The following is a 22,266-nucleotide window of genomic DNA, read 5'->3' as shown; positions in this document are numbered from 1 at the left end:
TGAGGGGATGCATGATGCACATGTGTCTCAATGGACACTGCTAAGAAAACCTTCTGTCACATGGTGTGCATACACACCGACATTTGGAATCCAAATAGGGCCACACATCTTGAAGAACCTCCAGTTACAGGTAAGTAATCTCATCTTGTCAATAAGGGCACATCCATTAACTAAACAAAATGTTCTGAATACATATGTATAGAACCCAGTGATACCCTTCAACAAATATAACTGGATTTCCATTGTTATTTCCTGTCCTCTTAGCATTCACAGTCAAGCGCACAGTGTCTTGAGACTAGTGTCTGGATTGACTGTCTTCTGGAGGCATCTTTGTTGGTAATTTGGATATTCTTAGTCTCTGTTGTATCTCTGGATTAGCCTTCCATGCAACATGTTTCTGCTTGCACTGATCAGTACATATTTTTACTGCATATTGTATTCTCTCCACCAGCTAACCCCCTAGCAGTAAAACAGTGCTGATAGTCGAGATGAGATGTAGCTTTTGTTTAGAAACTTTGGAAATAATATTTTTATTAATATAGGTTTAAAGTTGAAAGTATACAGCAATAATAATACGTAGCTCTTATATAGCACTTTTCAGCAATTGATCTTGAGGCGCTTTACAAAGGAAATAAATATCATTAACTTTACTGAACATGGAATCAGATTCCGCTTCTGAAATGGAAATGAATAGTGACTCTACAGGTGTTAGTCGTGTCTCAGTGAATGGAGAGCAAGTCACTCAACCTCTCTTACTATGCCAAACTTTACATAACTGTAAAGTGAATACTTACTTTGATGTGCACCAAAATATGAAACGTGTATATCTCTCTCTGTAAAATTAAAGTATGCAATATGAATAGAGATACTTAAGAGTTAGCCACTCTGAGTCTGTAGGTATATATTAATCCGTGTTTATAATACATCATATTGAACTGCATCTTTTCTTATTATAACCACGATTCCAGAAAGAATTTCTTGTTTGTGATGCTGTGGCTTTTATGATATAGAAAATTATCCCCAGAACCTGGGTACTATAAGTACCACACTTCAATGAAATTATCTTCCTCTCTCTCGCTGCTCATACATCCAATGTGTCTATATTTAAAACTATAATAAGGAGAAAACACTATCCATATTAACTAAGTATGAACTCTCTGCTTTTCTAAACTCTTTTCAAATATGAGATCAAGCAGTACCTAGATCGATTATATTTTCTTAATTATTAGCGTCTTTGGGTTGAAAATATGCCTTGACTCTCTGACTATTGGAGACCAATATATTAGCAATTACCAAATGTAATAGCATGTCTATGAAAACATTGCTATGATTTATAACTCCCCATTACTTTGCATAATAAACTTGTCACAGCTGGAAAGCTATTATTGGATTGCTTTTCATGTTAAAGCAATGATATTATAGTTGGGGTGCTGATATTCCTATTTTGCATTCTGAGCTTTCGCACTCCATTGACTTATTACTGTAAAGTTTGTTGGAGCTTTGTGCTCTAGTTGTGAGTCTAGTCATCCAGCTGTTATTCTAATATAAAGAACAGAACAAAAGTATAAATTAATGTATCTAAAACAAAATAAAAATACTTTCTAAAATTACATTTATAGATAAGAGTGATGGTGGATGGAAATAAGAAAGCCATTAAGGAAAAAAATTTTCTGTTTAAATAGTGAAAGTAATGTTCATAAATGAATCAGGGTACTGGCAGTAATAAAGGTTGAAGTTCTCTGTATATGAGATGGCCCTTTATAAGGTGGATTCTGTCACAAACGCACACAGTTCCAGTGAAGCAACCCCTGCATGGAGGGATTGAATTGTGTAGGATGATATTCCAGGGGTGGGCAAACTTTTTTGGCCCGAGGACCACATCTGGGTATAGTAATTACAGTGGGCCATGGATGCTCACGAAATTGGGGTGGTATGTGGGAGAGGGTGAGGGCTCTGGCTGGGGGCTCTGGGGTCGGGCCAGAAATGAGGAGTTGAGGATACAGCAGGGGGCTCTGTGCTGGGACATGAGGGTCCGGGGGAGGGAGGGCTCTGGCTGGGGGTGTGGACTCTGGGGTGGGGCTGGGGATGAGGAGTTTGGGGTGTAGGAGGGTACTCCGGGCTGGGACCGAGGGGTTTGGACGGTGGGAGTGGGATCGGGATCAGGGCCAGTGGGTTCCCGGCCCTGTGATATTGTCTCCTTTTTTATTAAATCCCTTTTTTGAGTGATTTCAACAGCAATGTTCATTTGTTAGAAAATAAAGTTATTTTGTAATGAGCGTGTTTATTGAAGAGAAGAAGTGTTGTTAAATTGTATGTAAATCTTGTTGTTATGGAGAAATTTTGGCTACGTTGTACTGTCTCTTTTTAGTAATGCATTTGTGCTATTCTGGGTCCCTGTTTCCTTATCTCTGTTTTACTGGCCAGCTGAGGTACAATTTTACCCCTTTTTAGGGATAAATCTCCTGTAGACAAATACTAAATAGCTCCATTTAGAGCATGTCATTACTTAGCCTGACCTGAATCCACTGGGATGCTCAACCTCCATGGTGCTTGCAAGCCCCTGATAAGACAGAGACATACACACAGTCTGGAAAGGGAACTGAGCTGATCATTCACATGGCAACAGTGCCCTAAGGGCATGGGATTGATTCTGCTACAGTCCCGTGTTGTAATCAGCAAGCTTTGATCAGATTTGGTAATTTGACTTTCCGTGTGTGTGTTTCAGAATCCTGATGGCAGTTGTGAGCCTTCTGAGCCACATTTATTAGATACAGTGTGCATGAAGCACTCCTTTCCTTTAGCAGGGATGACAGGCTGGGCTGGAATCCAATCAGTTTCTAACTAGTGGCTGTTTTATTGTGGGTGTCCTGTGTTTTACAAACAGTCTTTATACAGTGTAGTGCATTGTGTAGTTCAGACTTTTACAAATATTGACTCAAGCTATTATGCTGGAGTGCTCTTTGTTAACACTTCCATAGAGCACTGGCATATCTAATGCAGTCTGTTCTTTCAGCAGATTTCCCAGCATGCATTGAGAAACCTGACCCATCCTTATGGTTGCCTGCTGCTAATGATTGCTTTGTCAGATAAAAAGGAGATAAAGAACTTAAAAAAAAGAAATAGGCACCCTCTGTGCTTTAAGGACAGTGACAGTTAAATAAAGGAGTAGCAGTGTCAGGCTGATGTCACTTTATTGCTGTTTTTATTACCTGGTCTCTTTGCCTTTAACATAAACATGAATACCTGGGGATGAGGTGAGCTGGAGGCAGCATATTATTGCTGACATGAGATCAAAGTGACTGCAGATGCAACTTGCTTGTATTCAAAGGCTGGTCTGGTAATTATTATGCAGGGGTTTGTTCACTGGATTATTTTTTTAGGGTTGCTGAAACCTCTTGTGGGTTTCCTCTTTCCTGGGGGCAGTCACTTGAAAAAATGCATTTGTCTTGTGCTTGTGGGGGATTTGTTGTGGCATGGTTTTTAAAGGGATAATTGGTAGGAGAAGAAAAACAAGGAACTAGAAACAGAAGGCACAGGTAGCATAGCCCCATTTGTAACCTGTGCTGAATGTTACTGTACATGATTGTTATGGTTTCTTATTCTCTGTGTAACGGACAAAAGGAACGTAACAGTAATTGTCTGTTATAGACCACATTCACCCAGTTTACTGAGATCCCTTTGTTCTTAACTCTCTTGAGTAATTTTGTATTGTCTGCAAACTTTGCCACCTCACTGTTTTTACCCCATTTTTTCCAGATTATTTATGAACATGTTAAACACAACTGGTTCCAATACATATCCTTGGGGATCCTGCTATTTACCTCTCTCAGCTGTGAAAACTTACCATTTATTCCTACCTGTTGTCTCCTGACTTTAACCAGTTATTGATTCATGAGAGGACCTTCCATCTTATTCTATGACTGCTTAGTTTGCTGAAGAGTCTTTGGTGATGGACCTTGTCAAAGGCTTTTTGAAAGTCCAAGCACGCTGTCTCAACTGGATCACCTTTGTCCACATGCTTGTTGACATCCTCCAAGAATTCTGATAGATTGTTGAGCCATGATTTCCATTTAAAAAAGCCATGTTGACTCCTCCTCGATATATTCTGTTCATCTGTGTCTGTCTCTGTTCTTCACTATAGTTTCAACCAGTTTGTCTGGTAGTGAAGTTAGGCTTACCAGCCTGTAATTGCCAGGATCACCGCTGGAGTCTTTTTTAAACATCTGTGTTACATTAGCTATCCTCCAGTCATCTGATACAGAGGATACTGTGAGGATGCTCTGCAGTTTCACGACCTGGTGGATCGCATGGCGTCTATATTGCACTTACCTTCAGTAGCCATGGAGGAAACGTTCCATCCAGTGTTCAACATTGTTGACGCTATCTCCAATAGTAGGTTATCATTACTAATTCTCAGTAGTCTGCTGGATCCTAAGACTGTTTGCCTGCCTCTTTCCAGCCTGTTTCCAAGAAGGCAAACAAATTACATCAGATACCCTTGGAGTGGTTGTCATATTTTCATGCATGTTGTGTACATAGTCCACTATTGGTGGCTACTGCCAGTAGCAGATTGAGATCTGAACAGTCACATTCCAATCCTGCTGATAGAGAAGGGAAAGAATATTGATTCCCTTAGTATTAGGGTAGCAAATTATTAAGCAATTGTGGCTCGCTATGAATTCTGCCTTTGGAAAAATACAATATTGTTTGTGCAGGATTTGTTGGATGATAACAGGAGATTAGTAAATGCGATCCTAATGAAAGGTCAGAATGTGGCAAAGCATGCTCTCAGAGCTTTGTTTGATGCCTCAGTCTTTTCTGCCAGAGGATTGGCTTCTTCAGTTACTTTGAGGAAACATACTTGGCTTTGCTGTTTTTTTCTGGCTTTGGATACTGGAATTAAGGTGAAGGATCTCCCTTTTGAAGGTGATGGGCTTTTCAGTGAAAAGGTGACTGGGAAAGCTCAAGGAGACAAGCTCAATGGCCCCAATTTTTTTAGCTTGTTTTCTTCTACTAGGAGACGATCTTCTACTCCTTTCCATATGAGAGATAGTGTTATCCACAGTCTTCCTCATTTTATTTCTCATCAAATCAAAGGTATGAGCTACAACACCAGCACCCTACATCTTTCCAGAGCCAACACAAGAAGAGATCTTTCATCTTTGTTGAACAGCAGTCCTCAGATTTGATGTGAGAGCCAATTAGCAAGGATTCTTCCTTTCCTGTATTTGGAGACGTTACCCCATTTTATCAGCAAATAGAAGCTTATTACATTGACCTGTCCACAGCAACAAGAGTATTTACACAGTGCCTCTCTGTGATAGCAGCTCATTTGAGAAAGCAGGGTATTTTAGTTCATCATTTTTGGATGATTGACTGTTGAAGGATGCTGTTTGTGGAGATCTATTGTCACATCACTTATATAACCACCCTTTTTTCCAGCCTTGGTGCTACTTCTGAATGTCAAAAAGTTTACTCTCTGTCCAACTCAGAGAATTTTATATATAGGCTCTGTATGGACTCAGTATCAGGGAAAGCCTTTCTACCTGAGGGCAGATTTTTAAAAATGGTGCAATATATTTTAAACAGTCAAATATATCACTCATAAAGCTACTTTCTTTCTGGACTCATGGCAGTTATTACTTATGTGACTCCATTTGCAAGTCTGAAAAAGAGGCCAACGCAGCATTGGATTTCTCAAATCTACAGGACAGATTCAAATGTTGACCTACCTCAAAACATTTTGAACTCATTGGCATGGAGCTCAGTCATTGCAAATATCCTCAGAGGCATCTAGTTCAAGCCACCTTCACCATCAGTGATAACTTCAGATCCATTATTCACACTCACAAAACCATCTTGCGACCCCTTGACTGAGTGGTGTTTGTGTTATTTATCTCTTACGGTGGCACTTGTTATTGCCATAGCATCAACCAGAAGTGTGAGTGAATTACGGAAAATACCTTGATGGCTGATCCATCATTTATGTTTTTTCATAAAGATAACATAATCCCAGTTTTTTGCCAAAAGTGGTTTCTGAATTTCTCATCGATCAGACAATTAATTTAAAAGTAGTTTTTCCAAGACTATTTACTGTTAAGTGAGCCTCTGTTTTACATACTTTGGGTACAGGAAGAGCTCTTCCATATTATTGAAATAGAACTAAAAGTTTTCATAAATCCATATTTATTTATTTATGCTAAAAATCGCCTGGGTCATGTTGCATCTTCCCAAACTATTTTTAGATGGATTCAACAATAAATTGTTGAATGTTACATGTTAGCAGAAATTCCTGTACAATTGCTTTCCCGCAGAGTTGTGGCAGGATCTTTTGCTTTCCTGAAGTCCCTGTTACTGATATTTGCAGGGCTGGAACCTGGAGTCCTGTATATGTTATTTTGAACTGTTGTGTCACAAAGTGGGTATTTTGAAATATTGCAATAAATACCCTGGGAGAGTTGTTAGGGTTATTGAGTGGGTTCAAGCATTCTTTGTTGTTTGGGCAATTAGACATTTCTGGTGTCTTTTGCATTGCAGAGTAATTGCACAAAAGGAGAGTCCTGCTTTTTCCAGACCATAAGGTTGGAGAGGACCCTTTGAATAGGGGTTTCTCAGGAGTATAACACAGGGGCTTATTATAGAGAGTTTCAAGCAGTTAGGTATGTGTGATTCCTTGAGAGAGACAAACACAGACCCTTTCTAAGATGGGGCAGCAGCCCTTGAAGTTTCTTCAGTAGGAAAAGTTGCCTGTGTGCAGTTAGTTACCACCTCTGTTCCAGCAGATGGTACATTTTGTAAATAAACAAAACACACAAAGCTAATGCCTGACTCTGTGTCACATAAATCTCCTCCTGGCCTCAAAACTTCTTCCCCTGGGCAAAGGGCAACAATATATTTATTTTAAAAGAAAAAGAATATGAAAACCATCTCAGTTCTACGGTTTGGGGGTGATGTTGAAAAGTGGATGAAAATGTGGTAGCCAGAAAAGGATACTGATTGATTAAGGCAAAAGGCTTCAGAGTTCCAACTGGCAGGTTACGTTTACTGCCTTACTAAAGGAGATATAGTGAGCTATACTGTTGCTGCTTCATTCTGTTTGATGGAAAATTATTGTTGCCTCTGTTAAAATGAAAAATGGAAACAGTTTGGGATTAATATGATCCCATTGTAATCAGATGCAGATTGGCTGTTTGGCTTCCTTCCTCCCACTCTTGAAGTCTATCACGCTTTCTGTCCGAAGAGACACATCATTACATGTTGTCTTTTGACTGCTAGTGCTACCTCTCATCACAGAGCGAATGCAGCAATTATGGGGCTACAGCAATGGCATGTTAGTTTTTTTTAACCCTTTGAGAGCACTGGAGGATACAGTGTTAAATACAACAAACTGGGACTTAACTGATACTAGTGACTACCACTATTCAGTACAAAATTATGACCAAAGGAAAACAGGAACTTTTTCAAAAAGTACAGTCGGGCATATAAGAAGGTGTAAGAAGCATGTTAAGGATCTCAAGACAATAAAATAGAACAAATGAGGTAAGCGAGTTCTCAGAATTGTAGTGCTTCATAACTTTGGGAGGAGTCCATCTTAGATACAGTACATGATGTGTCAAAGTTTTAAACGTTGAGCCTCTTCATCTTTTCCTCTCTGTCATCCTCTGTTGTTTGCTTTAATAAGGCAAAGATGCATAGGATGTTCCTTTGTCTCGGTATACATTCAATAAATCCTGTGTTAGTGCAGATTTCTGTTGGTTTGTGAAGACACTGCTTAAAGGGAAATTGGAGAGCCAGAGAATTCTGAAACCAGTATTGGTAACTGGTTGCTTTATTGATAGTAATTTCATTGGGTACTTATCTGGTAGTTAAAGCATCTCTGTCTCCTAAATTCTAATTACATTGTTTTTATAAAGGGCATTAATAAATTGTGGCCGGCCCTGCTCAAATGTGCAAAAAGGAAGGGTTGAGGTGAGCATGGCATCATGGTACACCAGCTATCTCCTTTCCTTCTCTGCTAAACTTCACACCAGAGTGCACACTGCATGTGTGTGCTGCTTCTGCAGGACAGTCCTCCCTCAGAACAGTATGTGGCCTTTAAGAACAATTTAGCTTTTATATGTGGAATTAGATTAGATTTTAGATTAATTAGATTTTCAGTATCTTTTAAACTACTATGTTTTTCAGGCATACACTAGAGTACTTAGGGAATATGGAGCTCTTTACGGTTCTAAAATATTGTGGAAGGTATTTTAAAGATAATGTATGATGTTTTTCTATGCTAGCCAGTGAAAATATATGCTTAACACAGCTCATTTGAGCTTACTTTGTTGTTTAAAAGTGTTTAATTCAAGTACAATCAAACTGACTAGTATCACTCTTATCTAAATGGTTGTGGAGAGGCAGTGTATAAAGAGGTTCTATCTGATATTTCAAGTAACTTTCCTACTTAAAAACCAATTTCATGGCAACAAATATTTCACCTATTCCTTTTAATCTAGTTTTTTAAATAATTCTAATAAGATTTTTAAGTCTTATTTGATTGCTCTCCTTGATAGAGTATAGATCATAAAAGTAAAAAAAAGTGTGTACCTTTTGATGTTTTAATAATGCATGCCCTTTCTCACAGATATAGATTTTTCTCTGTTTTTTTCCATCTACTGTGATATTTCTTTAGAGCCCTTTATAAAAAATTCAGTTAACCAAGTCATCATCTTGAATTGTGTTTTCATACTCTGAATGAAAGCACTCATTTGAAACTTCCATGACTTAGAGGTTGTCAATCTGGGCTTGTAGCCAGGGGGCTGTTGGTGATTTTCATTCTGTTTTCATGCACAGTAATTTTCAAAAACCAAGGGAAGGAATTTTTCAGTAAGAATTTTATACTATAACTAACAATGTAGGTATATCCACTCCGTCCTCAGTTGTATTAGTGCTGCTTTGTGCCTCTCCAATGGCACGAAGCAGCTCTAAACTTAGCGCAGTGAACTCCAGGAGGATAACCCCGTGTAGTGGGACTCTTGAACGTTGTAGAGCTCCTAGAATAGTTCCTATGACACCTTTACCTTGACACCACGCCCAGAAGGTGTGTGGGTTACACAGCCAGAATAGAAACGTGACCAGGGAAAGTGACATGTCTGGAGTTTACCTGCACCTTGGTGCCAGAAGCAGCTGACATGAGTTACAAGGGCTCCCAAGCTGCTGTGACTTGCTTTGGGAAACTGGCCCTTGTGGACAGCTGTCCTAGGATCATTGCTCTTCCTAGCCAAGAAACAAAGCTTTGGGTTTTAGACATTCTCATGCTAATTTTATTGATATGCCCCAGTTGAAGTATAAGGTCTCTCTCAAACCAGAGCCAGCAGGATCATTCAAAAGAAAGAAATATTTTTTTCATACAATCACTGAGCAGCTTATGACAAAGTTCAGTTGATTCATCTATAAAAACATTATATATATTTTAATATAATAATATACTTTTATTTCAATCATAAGTTTTACCTTTCTGTACGCTCAAAGTTATTGGCCCAGTCCTGAAGTTCTTACTGATGTAAACCTCCTATTTAAGAAGTTTTATCACTTTAAAACACTCCGTAAAGACATTAGAAGTTTTGCCTGTGTAAGGACTAATGGCTTTTGGATTGTACCGTGTACTTGCTATATTTGTATATGTTGTTATGGTCTTTAACACTCTGTACAGCCAGACTAAAGTAACTCTCAGAGTATGATGCATTTAATTCCTAGTTTCTAGTTTCTGCTTTCAGCTTGTGTTTGCTACATGTACTGAAACATCTCTATTGATCTGCTCATCTATTGTTACTAATCTGGTCAGCTGATCAATGAAGAGTGGCATGTAATTAATTGTAAAATATTTACATGTTCCTTCCAGTATCTCTCTGGGAAGATTTACTTGTTACTGTTTACTGCTGCAGCTTTACTAAACAGTTTCAGGAGGAGATAACAAGAAACATTTTAATTTTTTTTTTTGCTGGTTTGTTCAAAGAATTATTTTCAAAGGGAAGCAATATTTAACACAGTATTCCAATTTACTGCTGACTATGGACTTGTTTCACATACGTTAAAAATTTAGTATTTTTACAAAACTGTTCAAGACAAAGGAATTAACTGACTCATGGAAAAAGCACAAGTGTTATTCTGATTTTATTAAGAAGTCTGAGATTGGCAGAAGAAAATTAAAGGCAGATCCTTTTTTTTTCTTTTTGTCTATGCATCTGCAAGGATCTCATGAATTGTGGCTATAGTGAGCTATACAAAAATAAAAAAATACCGTACAAGATATAGGCAATTGTTTTTTCCTCCTTTTTAATTTTGTCACTCACACAACAAGATTGAACTGTTTTTCGTCTGTTCCTAGAAGATAAGTGATGGTATTTGAGGAAAAGTTGCGTCTTCCTGACCTATCTGCTATGTTGGTATACTTATGCTGTTTTGGTTCTCATGCAGATGGAGGGAGCGAGGAACCACCAGACCGAAGACAGACAAGTGTAGACTCCCGCCAGGGCCGATCTGGGCAAGGTAATGCTTGTATCATTTTCCTTTGAGGGCTTACTTCTCTTATGTTAGCACTTCGTGCAGTTTTTCTCTTTTGGTAAGATATCCAGTTCTTCTGGTTTTTTGTAGCTTTTATTGTAATTTAGATATACACCAATTTAATAACGATCAGAAAGGTACAAAATTATCCATTTTTAGGGTTGAAATTAAGCTGGAATAATGTATGGTGCACAATATTCATGTGGGAGCCTTTCAAACAAATGCTTAGTATCTATTAATTTATGTATATGGACTTCACATCCTCAGTTCCTCAGGCTGTGAACTAGGGATCTTCTTGGGAGCTGGGGATGAAGAAATTCTTCTTACTATTCCACAGAGCAGTGGCAGAGGCACTCCACAGAAATCTATCTTCTGCACCCACTTCTGGAGAGGGGTGCATGGGTGGTAGCATGGAGAGAGTGCAGCATCTAGTTTGGGCTCTGGAAATCCTCTCCTTCACTGCAATACAGCAGAAGGACACCATTTCCTTTGGGCAAGTTTCTCCATCCTCCAACACTGAGGTGGGAGGTCCATGTTGTATTTATGGAGAGCAGTAATACAGTAGGAATAGAAAAGAGAATTTGGATCTGTTAAATACTGTTGTAGGTCATTCTCTGGGGCTGTGAAAGTCCTGGTGTTTGGAGCCTTAAATGCAGCTCACCAGCCTGCTAAGAAGGCATTCCACAGTTACATGCCTCTCCTAGGTGATAGGTTTTGCTCATTCACATTGTGGTTTTCTGCACCAGATTCCAGGAGCAATTCTGTTTCACTTTTCTTTTCCTTCCCCAAATCTGTTGTTGCTGTAGAGTCCAGATAGTTTATTGAAGTGACATTGACTTCAGAACAATAGTCCTGTTCTTTGGCTGTGTTCCAGTGTTGCCAGCAGAATATTGTATTGGCAAAAGTATTCTGAGTGATTGAAGCCTGCAGACAAATTTAGGGGTATGGGTATTTGGAACTAAAACTATTGAACCGTGTGAAACGGCAACTGTTGATAGAGATTTGTTGTCTCTACTAGTTTTTTTTTATTTGGAATTTTATATCTTTAATCATAAGAATTGAGGCTAGATTAGAAAGAAACAATGAATTCTAATGACTGTACACACTCCCAGAGCCACATTGCATTAAGAACCAGGTTGCTTTCCTGGAGTTTTGTTAGGGAATAAAAGATTAATAACAGTAAATTATAACCTATTCTGTTCAATCCTCCCTCTATTTAATATACAAAAGCTATTATTGGTAATATTAATTGTAAAGGGAGTATCTAGCCCATTTTCTCTGATTGTGCTCTCTGACGTGATTTAATTTGTTTAGATTTAAAATATGTACATACATACATATACGTGGGTTTAATTAAAGTGCTGATTTCAGAATGTTCTGATTGTGTTTGATGGACATAACAGTCAGGTACTTTGATGGTCTGAGGTACTATATTCTTCCAAAGCACATTGCTGAATACTTGCTAGACATACCTGTTGTTCACTGGAAAAGATCTTTTCATGCTATAGGAAAAATGCAAATCTGTGGGCTGCAGGTTTGTTGTTTGCTAGTATGTACTTGATCAAGAACATTATGTACACACACAAAATCATATTAAAAGATCATCATTAAGGTTGCAAAGTTAAGCACTCAAACATTGGGAAATGCCAGGACTAAGGTGTTTGAATTTACATGAGCAAAACAATGTATTTTTTACTAGCCTCATTCTTGGAAACAAATGAATTGTTTGGGCTGATATTTTCCACTAAACTTCAGCCTGAGGCAGATCCTTAGCATAGAAGATTTCAGCCCAGATGGTTAAAGTTTGGCAAAGTTAGAAGCAATTGAAAACAAGATCATATAATGACACAGTTTTAATAGTAGGCAATGTTGCCAGCCCTGTCTGTAATAAAATGACGAGGGACGGGGGGGAAGGTGACTTGTATAAAGGTAAATTACAACATATATAAAAAAAATATGTATTTAGAAATGGTTTAGTAATTGAAATGGTCAAGTTAAACAAGATAAACTTTCATTTAGGAGTTCTGGAGAAGGCCAGCTTTGTCCAAATAGCGTCTTGTTAACCTGGTGATTAAAGTGACCGACCTGCTTCTTATTTGGTACAATTTATACATTCTTTAATACATTGATTTTTTTAAATTATTGTTAGTCATTTCCTGTCAAACTACATTAATCATTTATCTATGTAAATGTATATGGTCTTTCACAAACCTATACTGAGACATTAGATATCATCTATTTGTTATTTATAAAACAATTGTATTAATAGTAAACCCTGTTTTGTATCCTCATTGTTTGCTGCACACAGGTATGGCATGTGTGTGTGAAAATGTGAGCCTTTATTCCCTGGACTCTACACAATGATTGTTGTGTAATTCTAACCATCAGAGGAAGCACATAAAGTCCCCTGGATAGATCAAAAATGAGATGAAAATTTAAAAATATCCAGTTATTTAAGGGCTTATTCCCTGTTTCTTCTCCATTCATCTGAAACCACTCAAAGGTTGTGGATGGAGGAGACAAACCTCTTTTATAAACTGGAATCCCTTCCTTCCTCACTTCCCTTTCATGCTTCCATTGTTCCTCCCCTCATTTTCACCCCCCACCCTATGGGACCCAGCCTCTTTATTCCCCTTCCTCTCATGAACTTCCCATTTGTTGTACCTTCTGCTGCCTCTATAAGAGGCTCCCTCCTTCCAAATCCAGATAGTATCTCTTCATTCCACCTTTCAATACGTTTCAGCCTGCTGAGGCCCATAGTGCAATTCAGTGTATGACGAAGTCCCACACAAATTATTTATGTTGTAAACTTAAGATGCCATTAGTGTAAATGGCTCTTACTTATCTACCTACAGTTTCATGATTCTGTTTCTGAAGTAAATAATTTTCAAACCACACATATGAAAGGGACACCAAATTTGTGTGGAAACGAAGATAGCTTTGAGCCTAAAAGAAGTGATGTCCTTTGGAATGAGGAACAATTAAGAGGTATAGTATTGTCAACCTCAGGAGATCAAAAACCATGAATCAGATCCCCAATAAAAGTGAAATTTGGCTCCAAAATGATGATTTATTTTTTAAGAAATATTACATTGTGTTTTTGGTCTGTCTTTCGATTTTTGAATTCCTCTGCCTGTTCCCAATGTGTGTGGGTGACAATGAGTGTTGCCCACTCTCGAATGTATTGAAAAGGTGGATTTAAACCCCAGGCAGGAGCTGAGACACCCAACGCCCAAAGCAGTCCTGTCATCCTAATTTGTTATGTCTTGCTGGTCTCAAGCCCAGGTCCACAGAGTTCATGGGAATGGCCATGCTCCAACCCTCCAGCTGATCTGGGACCCATGAAGTCAAGCCACAGTGTGAGGCTCTGCCCCGAGGTCCTGTTGGTGCCGTCCCAGAGTAGTTGATTGACCGGCTGGCCCTACTTAAGCTAGCAGTAGGAACAGGAAGCTGTGTGAACAGCTGGGCCCCATGGGCCATGCTATGGAATGTGTGCCTCGTGCTATTGCTCATGCCTTCTGCAGCTTGATTTCTGGCATCTGACTCGTAGTTCTGATCTATAATTTGTCTCCTGCCTCTGACCCAGCTTGATTCTAGTTCCTGATGTGTTTCTCATCTCCAGTTTGCCTCTTGATTCTGGTATCCTGACCCAGCTGACTCTGGAATCCTGTCTCAGGACTGTGGACTCTGGCTTTTATTACTAGGTCTGGCCACCCATGATCTGACCATGGCACAGTTCCCACATCAGTGTTGACACCACATTCTGCCTCTTCCACAGCCCCCACATCTGTTCTGTCCACACACCAGTGCTGCAGTCCACCCCCACATCAGTGCCAGTTCCAATCTTTATCCCCCCTATCAGTGCTGCCCTTAGCCTCTCATCCGCCCAGCCATCCTAATCTCTCTATCAGTTCTGCTCCTCCAACCTCACCTCTAGTCCTCCTGTTACTTCTGGGGCTCTTCACTCCGCTCCATCCTTGGGTAGGGGGCTGCAGTGGTGCCCTTATCCCCCTTCCCTATTCCCTAACTGGTTGTTGCATAGAGGGGAAGGGCAAGGAGCAGATTCCATTGCTCATTGGAATGGAGGAAAGAGCAGAGGCCTACTGAGCTGATGGGCACTTTGTTTCCTCCTTCCCCCTCTCCTCCTGTGAAAACAGTGAGCAGTGGTGAAGTGAATCTACCTGCATCCTGCAGGGTTGAACTTCATGACAGGGCTGGAGCTTTCATGTCATCGCAAGACAAGTTCCACCCTGTCTGAAACCCCATCACTAATGAAAAAATTATGAGAGTTGGCAATACTGGAGGCATGCTACTGCTCCACATCCCTTGTCTTATTCCATGCCACCCGTTTATACCCTCCAAGACTCATGCCCCTCCTCTCTTTCACTAGGTTCCTATCCCCATGTAACCCACCTTCTGACTCAGCCTAGCAGTAGCTGAAAAACACAGCATGGAGCCAGCACCAGTTCAGTTTTCTGTTTGTAAACATTTAAAAATTGGGATTTTTTTTTCTCTTTATACACTTGAAATGAGCTTTGTGTGAGTGTGTCCCTTGGAATAGTCACAATTAACAGGAAAGGGAAAGAAAATAAAGGAAAAAAGTAACAAAATACCACTTTACCCTAACTTTTAGCTTGCATGAGCACAACCTAAGATATGGTTGCAGGCCAAATGTGTGGACTAGTTCAAACAGGAGAAGCATCATCATGTTGGCATTGAGTTCTGAAGATGAAAATAGATTGGTTCAGAGCTGTCCAGGAAAGGAGACAGTATGACTTCTTTGTGGGGAAAAATGAAGGGTGTTTAAGCTTCATGTGATTATTATTAACTGTAATCTATGTTTATTCCATATGCTAACATACTATACATACTACACCACAGGGGCTTAGAGATTTTGTTATGCACAGCATTTAAATGAGACCATCAGACTCTTGCAACAAAAATCAAAATTCAATTTGGAATATCACAAAAAATGTATCTATTAAGTCTATGACATTTTATTATATTGAAATAATTCAGAAGACAATTTAATAGTTAGTATATGCACTGTACAGGAAATGTCTTGGGTAAGTATATGTTGTAGCAATACTGCTAAAGTTGTGTGTCAGTCACTGTAAATCCTTTGTTTCAGTGATTTATAAATCAGCAGAAAGATATTCTGTTTGACAGAAACAAATTTCAGAATAGTCTATTCAAATCCTTTTGAATTTTGCAATTGTGAAAAAATGAGAATTTTATTTTCTCCCTTTTTTCCACTCCAGAGATATTCCTTTGCTTTTACTGAATTCAGAATCACTTTTTTGTTACAATTAAAATCTGGTAGGTAATCCATAAATAAAACATTTTTAATTTAAGATTTATTAATGATTTAAAAAGAAAAAGAGAGTGCTCCAGTGTTTTGAGCAAGAGACTGAAATTCAGTGATTCTGGATTCTCTTTCCAGCTCTGCCAGTTACTTGCTCTGTGTGACTTTAAGCAAGTCAATTAATTTTTTGTGCCTCAACTTCTATATCTGTAAAATGAAGATAATATCCACCTGACAAGGATTTTATGAGGGTTAGTACATTAAAGTTTGCAAAGCATTTTGAGAATTTAGATGGCAGGTGCTATCAATTTGTATAGCTGTTTGTTCACGTTATTGCTTTATTTATTGTTCATTTTGTATAGAAATACATTGGACTCAGTTTCCCTCAGCTTTAGGCAAGTGCCAGATATTATGGCCACTGATTCTGTTGCAGACCTGTACTATAATGGAGCAGATGCAAAGCATGCAAACCTTACACATCTCTTCCAAAAAAAACCACATGCACTAAACTGTTGTTCTTACTAAAGCTGTCTCAGAATGCTGGAATTTGAACCTGTGTTTTCAGGGAATTTTAAACCTGTGCATAGCACCCCTCCAGGGGCATTATCCTGCAAACTGCTGAGCACTCTGACCTCAATCTAGCAAAGCATTTAGGGATGTTCTAACAGCATGAAGTGAAAAGAGCAGACCAAAGCGTCCAGCTCAAAGTATTTTTAGCAATCATGGAAAAATTGTTCTCTATTATGAATTAATTGGAAATTTGCATATCAAAGAAACTGCAGTAGAATGACTTTGAGGTAATTCAAGTCTTAAAAGCAAAAAAAAAATCAGTTAAGAATTAAATCTTCAATACATGGGCAAAGTAAAATAACATCTGTCGTCAGATGGATGTTGAGTCCTACATGGAGGCATGCAGTACTGCATTTGAGCATGCATGTGCAATAATAGTTAGTTTTTGTTTTGTTTTTCATTGTAGAAGGATACAGCTATGTTGTGAAGTATTCCTTGACTGTGAGATTGGTTATGGGTCCTTATATTTTAACTGTAAAATATATAACTTTTTATCAGTTTTCTGATAAGGAGTTGTCTGAGATCTTCAGAATTATTTAAATCTGTTTTCTGCTGGGTGAATGAATAATGTATTCCCTTGACTATTTTACACTATTGATATAGCCTTTTTGGACAGCTACAATAAACTCAGGCTGTTGTCTCTTCTGAATTATAATGTATTGAAGGTATTTATCTTTTATGCCTTATCCACGTGTGACAATTCAGCTCTGTTATCCACCTCTGTGAATTAATTTTTATAAACCTATATTTAAAGTCACACAAAGCTATCCAAAATCAAGTAATTGTTTTCAGAGAGGAAAATTATAACACAGAAACAAAGGTGAGAAGAACCCATGGCTAAAATCTATCAGATCTTTTGCAAAATCAAAGAAATGATATAATCTGAGAAAAATTTAGATGCACCTCTCATAATTCTCTGCTCAGTATAATATAGTTTATGCATCAGATATCAAGTAATGTATATTTGTAGTAAAATATAAAAGATAATTGTTGTAAATGTGGAGGCAAGTTATCACAGAACTCCACAATAACTGTCTTAGCGTGATGCCTCTGGAAACAGAAGGTCCCTAAGTAATTCTTTTCAAATATTAGAACTGGTTTGTTGCAAGTGATGTGTGAACATTTGGATCAGTTTTTATTTTTAAGAAATCAGTTAATCCATTCCTGATCACAGAACTGACCTCAGGAAACAGGGCCAGCTCCAGGTCCCAGTGCGCCAAGCGCGTGCTTGGGGCGGCACGCTGCGAGGGGCGCTCTGCCGGTTGCTGGGAGGGCAGCAGGCGGCTCCGGTGGACCTTCCGCAGGTGTGCCTGCGGAGGGTCCGCTGGTCCCACGGCTCCGATAGAGCTTCCGCACGCACGCATGCGGGAGGTCCACCAGAGCTGCCTGCTGCCCTCCCGGCAACCGACAGAGCGCCCCCCCGCGGCATGCCGCCGTGCTTGGGGCGGCAAAATGGCTAGAGCCGGCCCTGTCAGGAAACTAGTTAAAAATGTGAAGATGATCCAAATTATGCCCTAAATTACACCTTTTCAACCCCACTCTTTAGTAGAAGAACAGCAACTCAATGAATGGTACTTTTGTTTAATTTTGCACCCAGGCATGTTGAGCTTCCTTTCCAAGCCAGTAATTTAAGAAACTGAACTATATGAAGCCCCAAAGTACCATTCTGGTCCTCTGAGCACATGTTTCCAAACAATTGGCTTAGGAACAGTTCTCAGATGTCGTCATTACTTGGGGGAGAGAGAATGTGGCATTTAATATGTGGCAGTTCTTATCGCTATGAAATTAAAGATTGATGCAGATCATTCCTTTTTCAACTTTTGTGTAGCAGAGGCTAGCGTAGATTTTGACACATGTCTTTTTGTGGCCCGAAATGCAGATAATTAAGAGGAGTATCACAGAACTCATAGCCCAAGACAAACAAGGTGGCTTCAAGTCACCTTCATGCCTTCCCAATTCTGGGCTGCTCTGGGGGCCCGAGTAGCCAGTGTTGGAGTTTTAACCGCCCCGCTCAAAATCACAGCAGGCTGGCTATGGATAGCTGTGCTTCTCAGAATCTCTGCAGTGTTCTGGGCTGGTGCTATGCTCCTCCTGCCCCAAGCACACTCCCTGTGCTAGGGTTTGTGAAGAAGTCCTGCAGTAATCTTCCTCAGTTCCGATACTAGGGGAAATTCTCCCCCAGCTGGATTCTGGGCTTCTCAAGACCCTTTGTGTCTCTCCAGCACTTGTAACAGGCATAAGGGGACAAGAAAGGGGTGAGAATCTCATGCATCATTTCCAATTTTCCCTCTTCTGTTTAAGTAAGAGCCTGACCATCAGTTAGCAAAACTACGGGAGTCTTAATGGATAAATCATAATTTTCCATATTACTTATTCAGTGTCCATATTTTTTTTGCTTCTCTACATACAGTATGGCAAATATACATATCTATAATATAATTCAAATGTCTCTGTACAATTGTTAGCAGTTTGTCCCAATTTATTGAATATTCAGAATACTTGCTTAAAAATTTTGGTAAAGTTAGTAACTGGATAGGGAGCATCAAATAACCTGGATCACAAGCAAAGATCTGCTTATTCCATATGTTGCAGGGAGAAATTAATTCTGCCTCCAAATGCTTTCTACAGAAATGAGTGGCAGTGAGATACAGAATAAATTTTGAACTTGAAAAAAGAACAAGGACAAATAAAATGAACCATTTGATTGCACTGTTCATTGAGGAGCTTCAGTTAGGCCTGGTCTACACTGGGGGTGATTGTTCTGAGTTACACAACTTCAGCTACGTAAATAACTTTAGACCTGCCTCACTGCGGTGAGTCGACTGTCGACTCCGCCTGTGCCTCTTGCAGCAGTGAAGTACAGGAGTCGATGGGAGAGCACTTAGGAATTGATTTATCGCGTCTAGACTAGACACGATAAACTGACCCCGGCAGATCTGGCGAGTAGTATAGACATACATTTAGATTCTAAAATTATCACCTGATTCAATTTGGTAAAGGTATTTTACTTAGTCCAAAGGCTCTTTAGTGCCTAGTGATAAAGACTGCAAAAAATTTAGAGCTCTCTATCTAAATAAAGTGTTTAAGAACCAGAGAAATATGAGCCAAATTATCAGATGGTGTAAATTAGCATAGCTCCACTCTGCTGATTTACACCAGTTGAGACTCTGACCCAGTATCTGCTCTGAGTAAATGTAGTCTGTCCGTTAGCAGGTAACCTTGTAAGAATGACTTCTCATCTGTGAGGCAGCAATTTAGCTCAGTTTAGCATTCTTATAGAACAGCAAATCAAAGAAATAATGAGGTAGCAGACTCCATCTTTTGCAGCTCCTCTGTCATTCTAATAAATGAGAGTGGAGAAGTGAAAAGAGCAATGGATAACATCACTGGACAAATAGAAATCTAAGGGATCTGTTTCTGTGTGGTTCGATAGAATTGCATGAAATACACATTAAGGTCTGTTAATTCTGTAGTTTTTAAAGCCTAAAGATTTCTGACTAGTCTGAGATTCTAGAAGTTTAGATGTGAGCACCAGACAGGATTCATTGCGGTGGGGTGGGAGGAAATCTATTTGGGATTATAAATCATAAGAAACAATGCATTTGAAAATCTTTATGAACGGACTCCTTGCACTTCATTTTAAAATAGATCTATTTTATATCATTTAATGTAAGAATTTCTGTACATCTATCGACAAATATCCTTTTATAAACAAAACAAAACTCTGAACTATGTTAAACAAAATTTTTATTTTTATTTTAGGAATATTTGTATTTAGGAATGTAAATATCTTTTGTACATTTATAAATACATTATTTTATTTAAAAGAAATATAAGTATTTAATTATTTAAAGCAGCAACGAAATTGAAAAATAGAATACAATATACATTTATAGCTACCATGACAGAGTACAAAAACTGATACAAGTGAGTACAAACCTGTGAATCTTCATTTATTAATGTATTTTTGTAAGATTATCAAGAGAACTTGGAGTTTTAGGTGGTGCTCTTTTATTGCAGAGTAGTAAAAATTCAAATTAATAAATAAATCATATTACAAAGTGAAGAAGCAGGTAAAATAAAGATGGTAAATATTGATGCACTGTGTAATCCAGGCAGAGAGAAGATCTGAGTCTATATCTTCTGTCTCTCAGTCTAAAGTCATTCTCACACCCTTTCTTGCTCTTTAGCCCAATTTATATTTAAATATTTATAGAAAGTTGAACAGCTTCAATAAGAAAGATTGACTGCAGAATAACCTGTAGCCCAGTGGTAAGGGTAATTACCTGGTAGACGGGAGACCTGACTTCAAATCCCTGGTCCAGTGAGTATTTAAATATTTGTGCAATGTGGAACAGCTTCAAAAGGAGACATTGAGAGTAACCAACCCCTGAATAGCCTGTAAACCTGGTGATTAGGATGCTCACCTGACAGGAGATAGATCTGAGTTCAAGTCCTTGCTCCAGAGTGGGGACTCAAACCTGGACCTCCCATCTCCAAAGCAAGTGGCCTACTAACCACTGGGCTAAAGGTTATAAGAGGGACATGTGCGTGCACACACAGTTTTTTGAAGCTGAGTGGACTTTTCCATTTTGCTGACAAATTCCAACAATTTTCAGAACAAAAATGAATATTCTGATTTTTTGGTTTGTTGGCTGAAAAAAATCAATTATTCACCCAGGGTAGTAATTACATTAAAACTGATCACTCTAGAATGCTTAATAAAGTAAAATGATAAAACTTAAAATCTAACTAGTTACATTGTTCGTTACTATTTATCAGATATTCACCTATTTGCTATTGTATAAATGTAATTTCTTCATGAGAAGCATAAACATTTTGTAAGATGAACATGAGAAGAAGCAGTCCAATACTAAAAAGTTTGTGTGATTTTGTGAGAAATAGTATGGAAATATTAGAAAGTGTCTAGCCAGCCTAAGCCAGCAAATTCCTGAGTCTAGGAATTGATGAAAACAGTAGGCTGCCTTTTATTACAAATTGTTCTGTTTTATTTTTACATTCCTATCAGGCACCTCCACAGAGAACGACTGTGCTTTTGAACCAGACTACGCTATTCCACCACTCCCAGTGACCGAAGGTATGCAGCACATTCGGATTATGGAGGGCATGTCTCGCTCTCTTCCATCCTCCCCCTTACTCACACATCAGTCTATCAGTGTTCGGCTCCAACCTGTGAAGAAATTAACTGGTAAGGACTTTAAATAAGTTCAGTGGGGCTTTTAAAATCAGTCAGTGCAAAATTTTAGATAAAGCTCAGCAAACAAGTTTCTTTGCACAAGTCTTCTTTAGATAACTACATGGCCTGCTATACACTCATATTTGCAATATTAAATTACTGTAGGAAAATGGGTTGGATCTCAGTTTAACAGCATGATCTATCTAGTCTTTAAATAATCAGCTGATTTGCACACATTCTAGTTTTGCAGGGATATTGTAAGTAGTACTAGAATATACTTAATTCCAGTCTCCTCATAAATCAGTTTGCTCGAGTCAGACCAACAGATGGAGACATTTCAGCAGTTTAAGTAACATTGTGTTAAATTTTTGCCTGCTGAGAGAAAGACTTCAGCAAACTGTACATTATTTGTTGCAGCACATAGTGACATTTCATGTATGTTTTAAAACAAGTTTATTTTAAGTAATTTATTTGGTTTCTGTGGACCAGATTTGTAAAGGTATTTAGGTGCTTAAAGATGCAGTTAGGCACCTAATGAGATTTTCAAAAGCGCCTCAGGACTCAACTCCCCCACTAGGCGCTCAGGCTGGTCATCATAGGGATGCTGCAGCTGGGATTGGCAGGGTCTGAAGCCATCGGGAGCATCAGG

The 22,266-nt window shown here is 38.8% G+C and overlaps 1 protein-coding gene across 11 annotated transcripts in view; it reads left to right on the top strand.

Annotated features, from left to right (window-relative positions):
• TANC2 (tetratricopeptide repeat, ankyrin repeat and coiled-coil containing 2) overlaps positions 1-22,266 on the top strand; it is a 631,424-nt gene that overhangs the window by 304,923 nt on the left and 304,235 nt on the right. For 7 of the 11 annotated variants that reach the window (XM_075059584.1, XM_075059583.1, XM_075059582.1 and 4 more), the window contains 2 exons: positions 10,459-10,530; positions 21,450-21,629. In XM_075059584.1, coding sequence (XP_074915685.1) covers positions 10,459-10,530; positions 21,450-21,629 — 252 coding nt within the window. The remainder of the gene's footprint in view (positions 1-10,458; positions 10,531-21,449; positions 21,630-22,266) is intronic. The other 4 variants (XM_075059590.1, XM_075059589.1, XM_075059588.1 and 1 more) reach the window with 1 other exon arrangement.

The sequence above is a fragment of the Chelonoidis abingdonii genome, chromosome 21, assembly GCF_003597395.2.
Source record: "Chelonoidis abingdonii isolate Lonesome George chromosome 21, CheloAbing_2.0, whole genome shotgun sequence".
Taxonomy (NCBI): Eukaryota; Metazoa; Chordata; order Testudines; family Testudinidae; genus Chelonoidis; species Chelonoidis abingdonii.
This window is presented reverse-complemented; position numbering and strand designations above follow the sequence as displayed.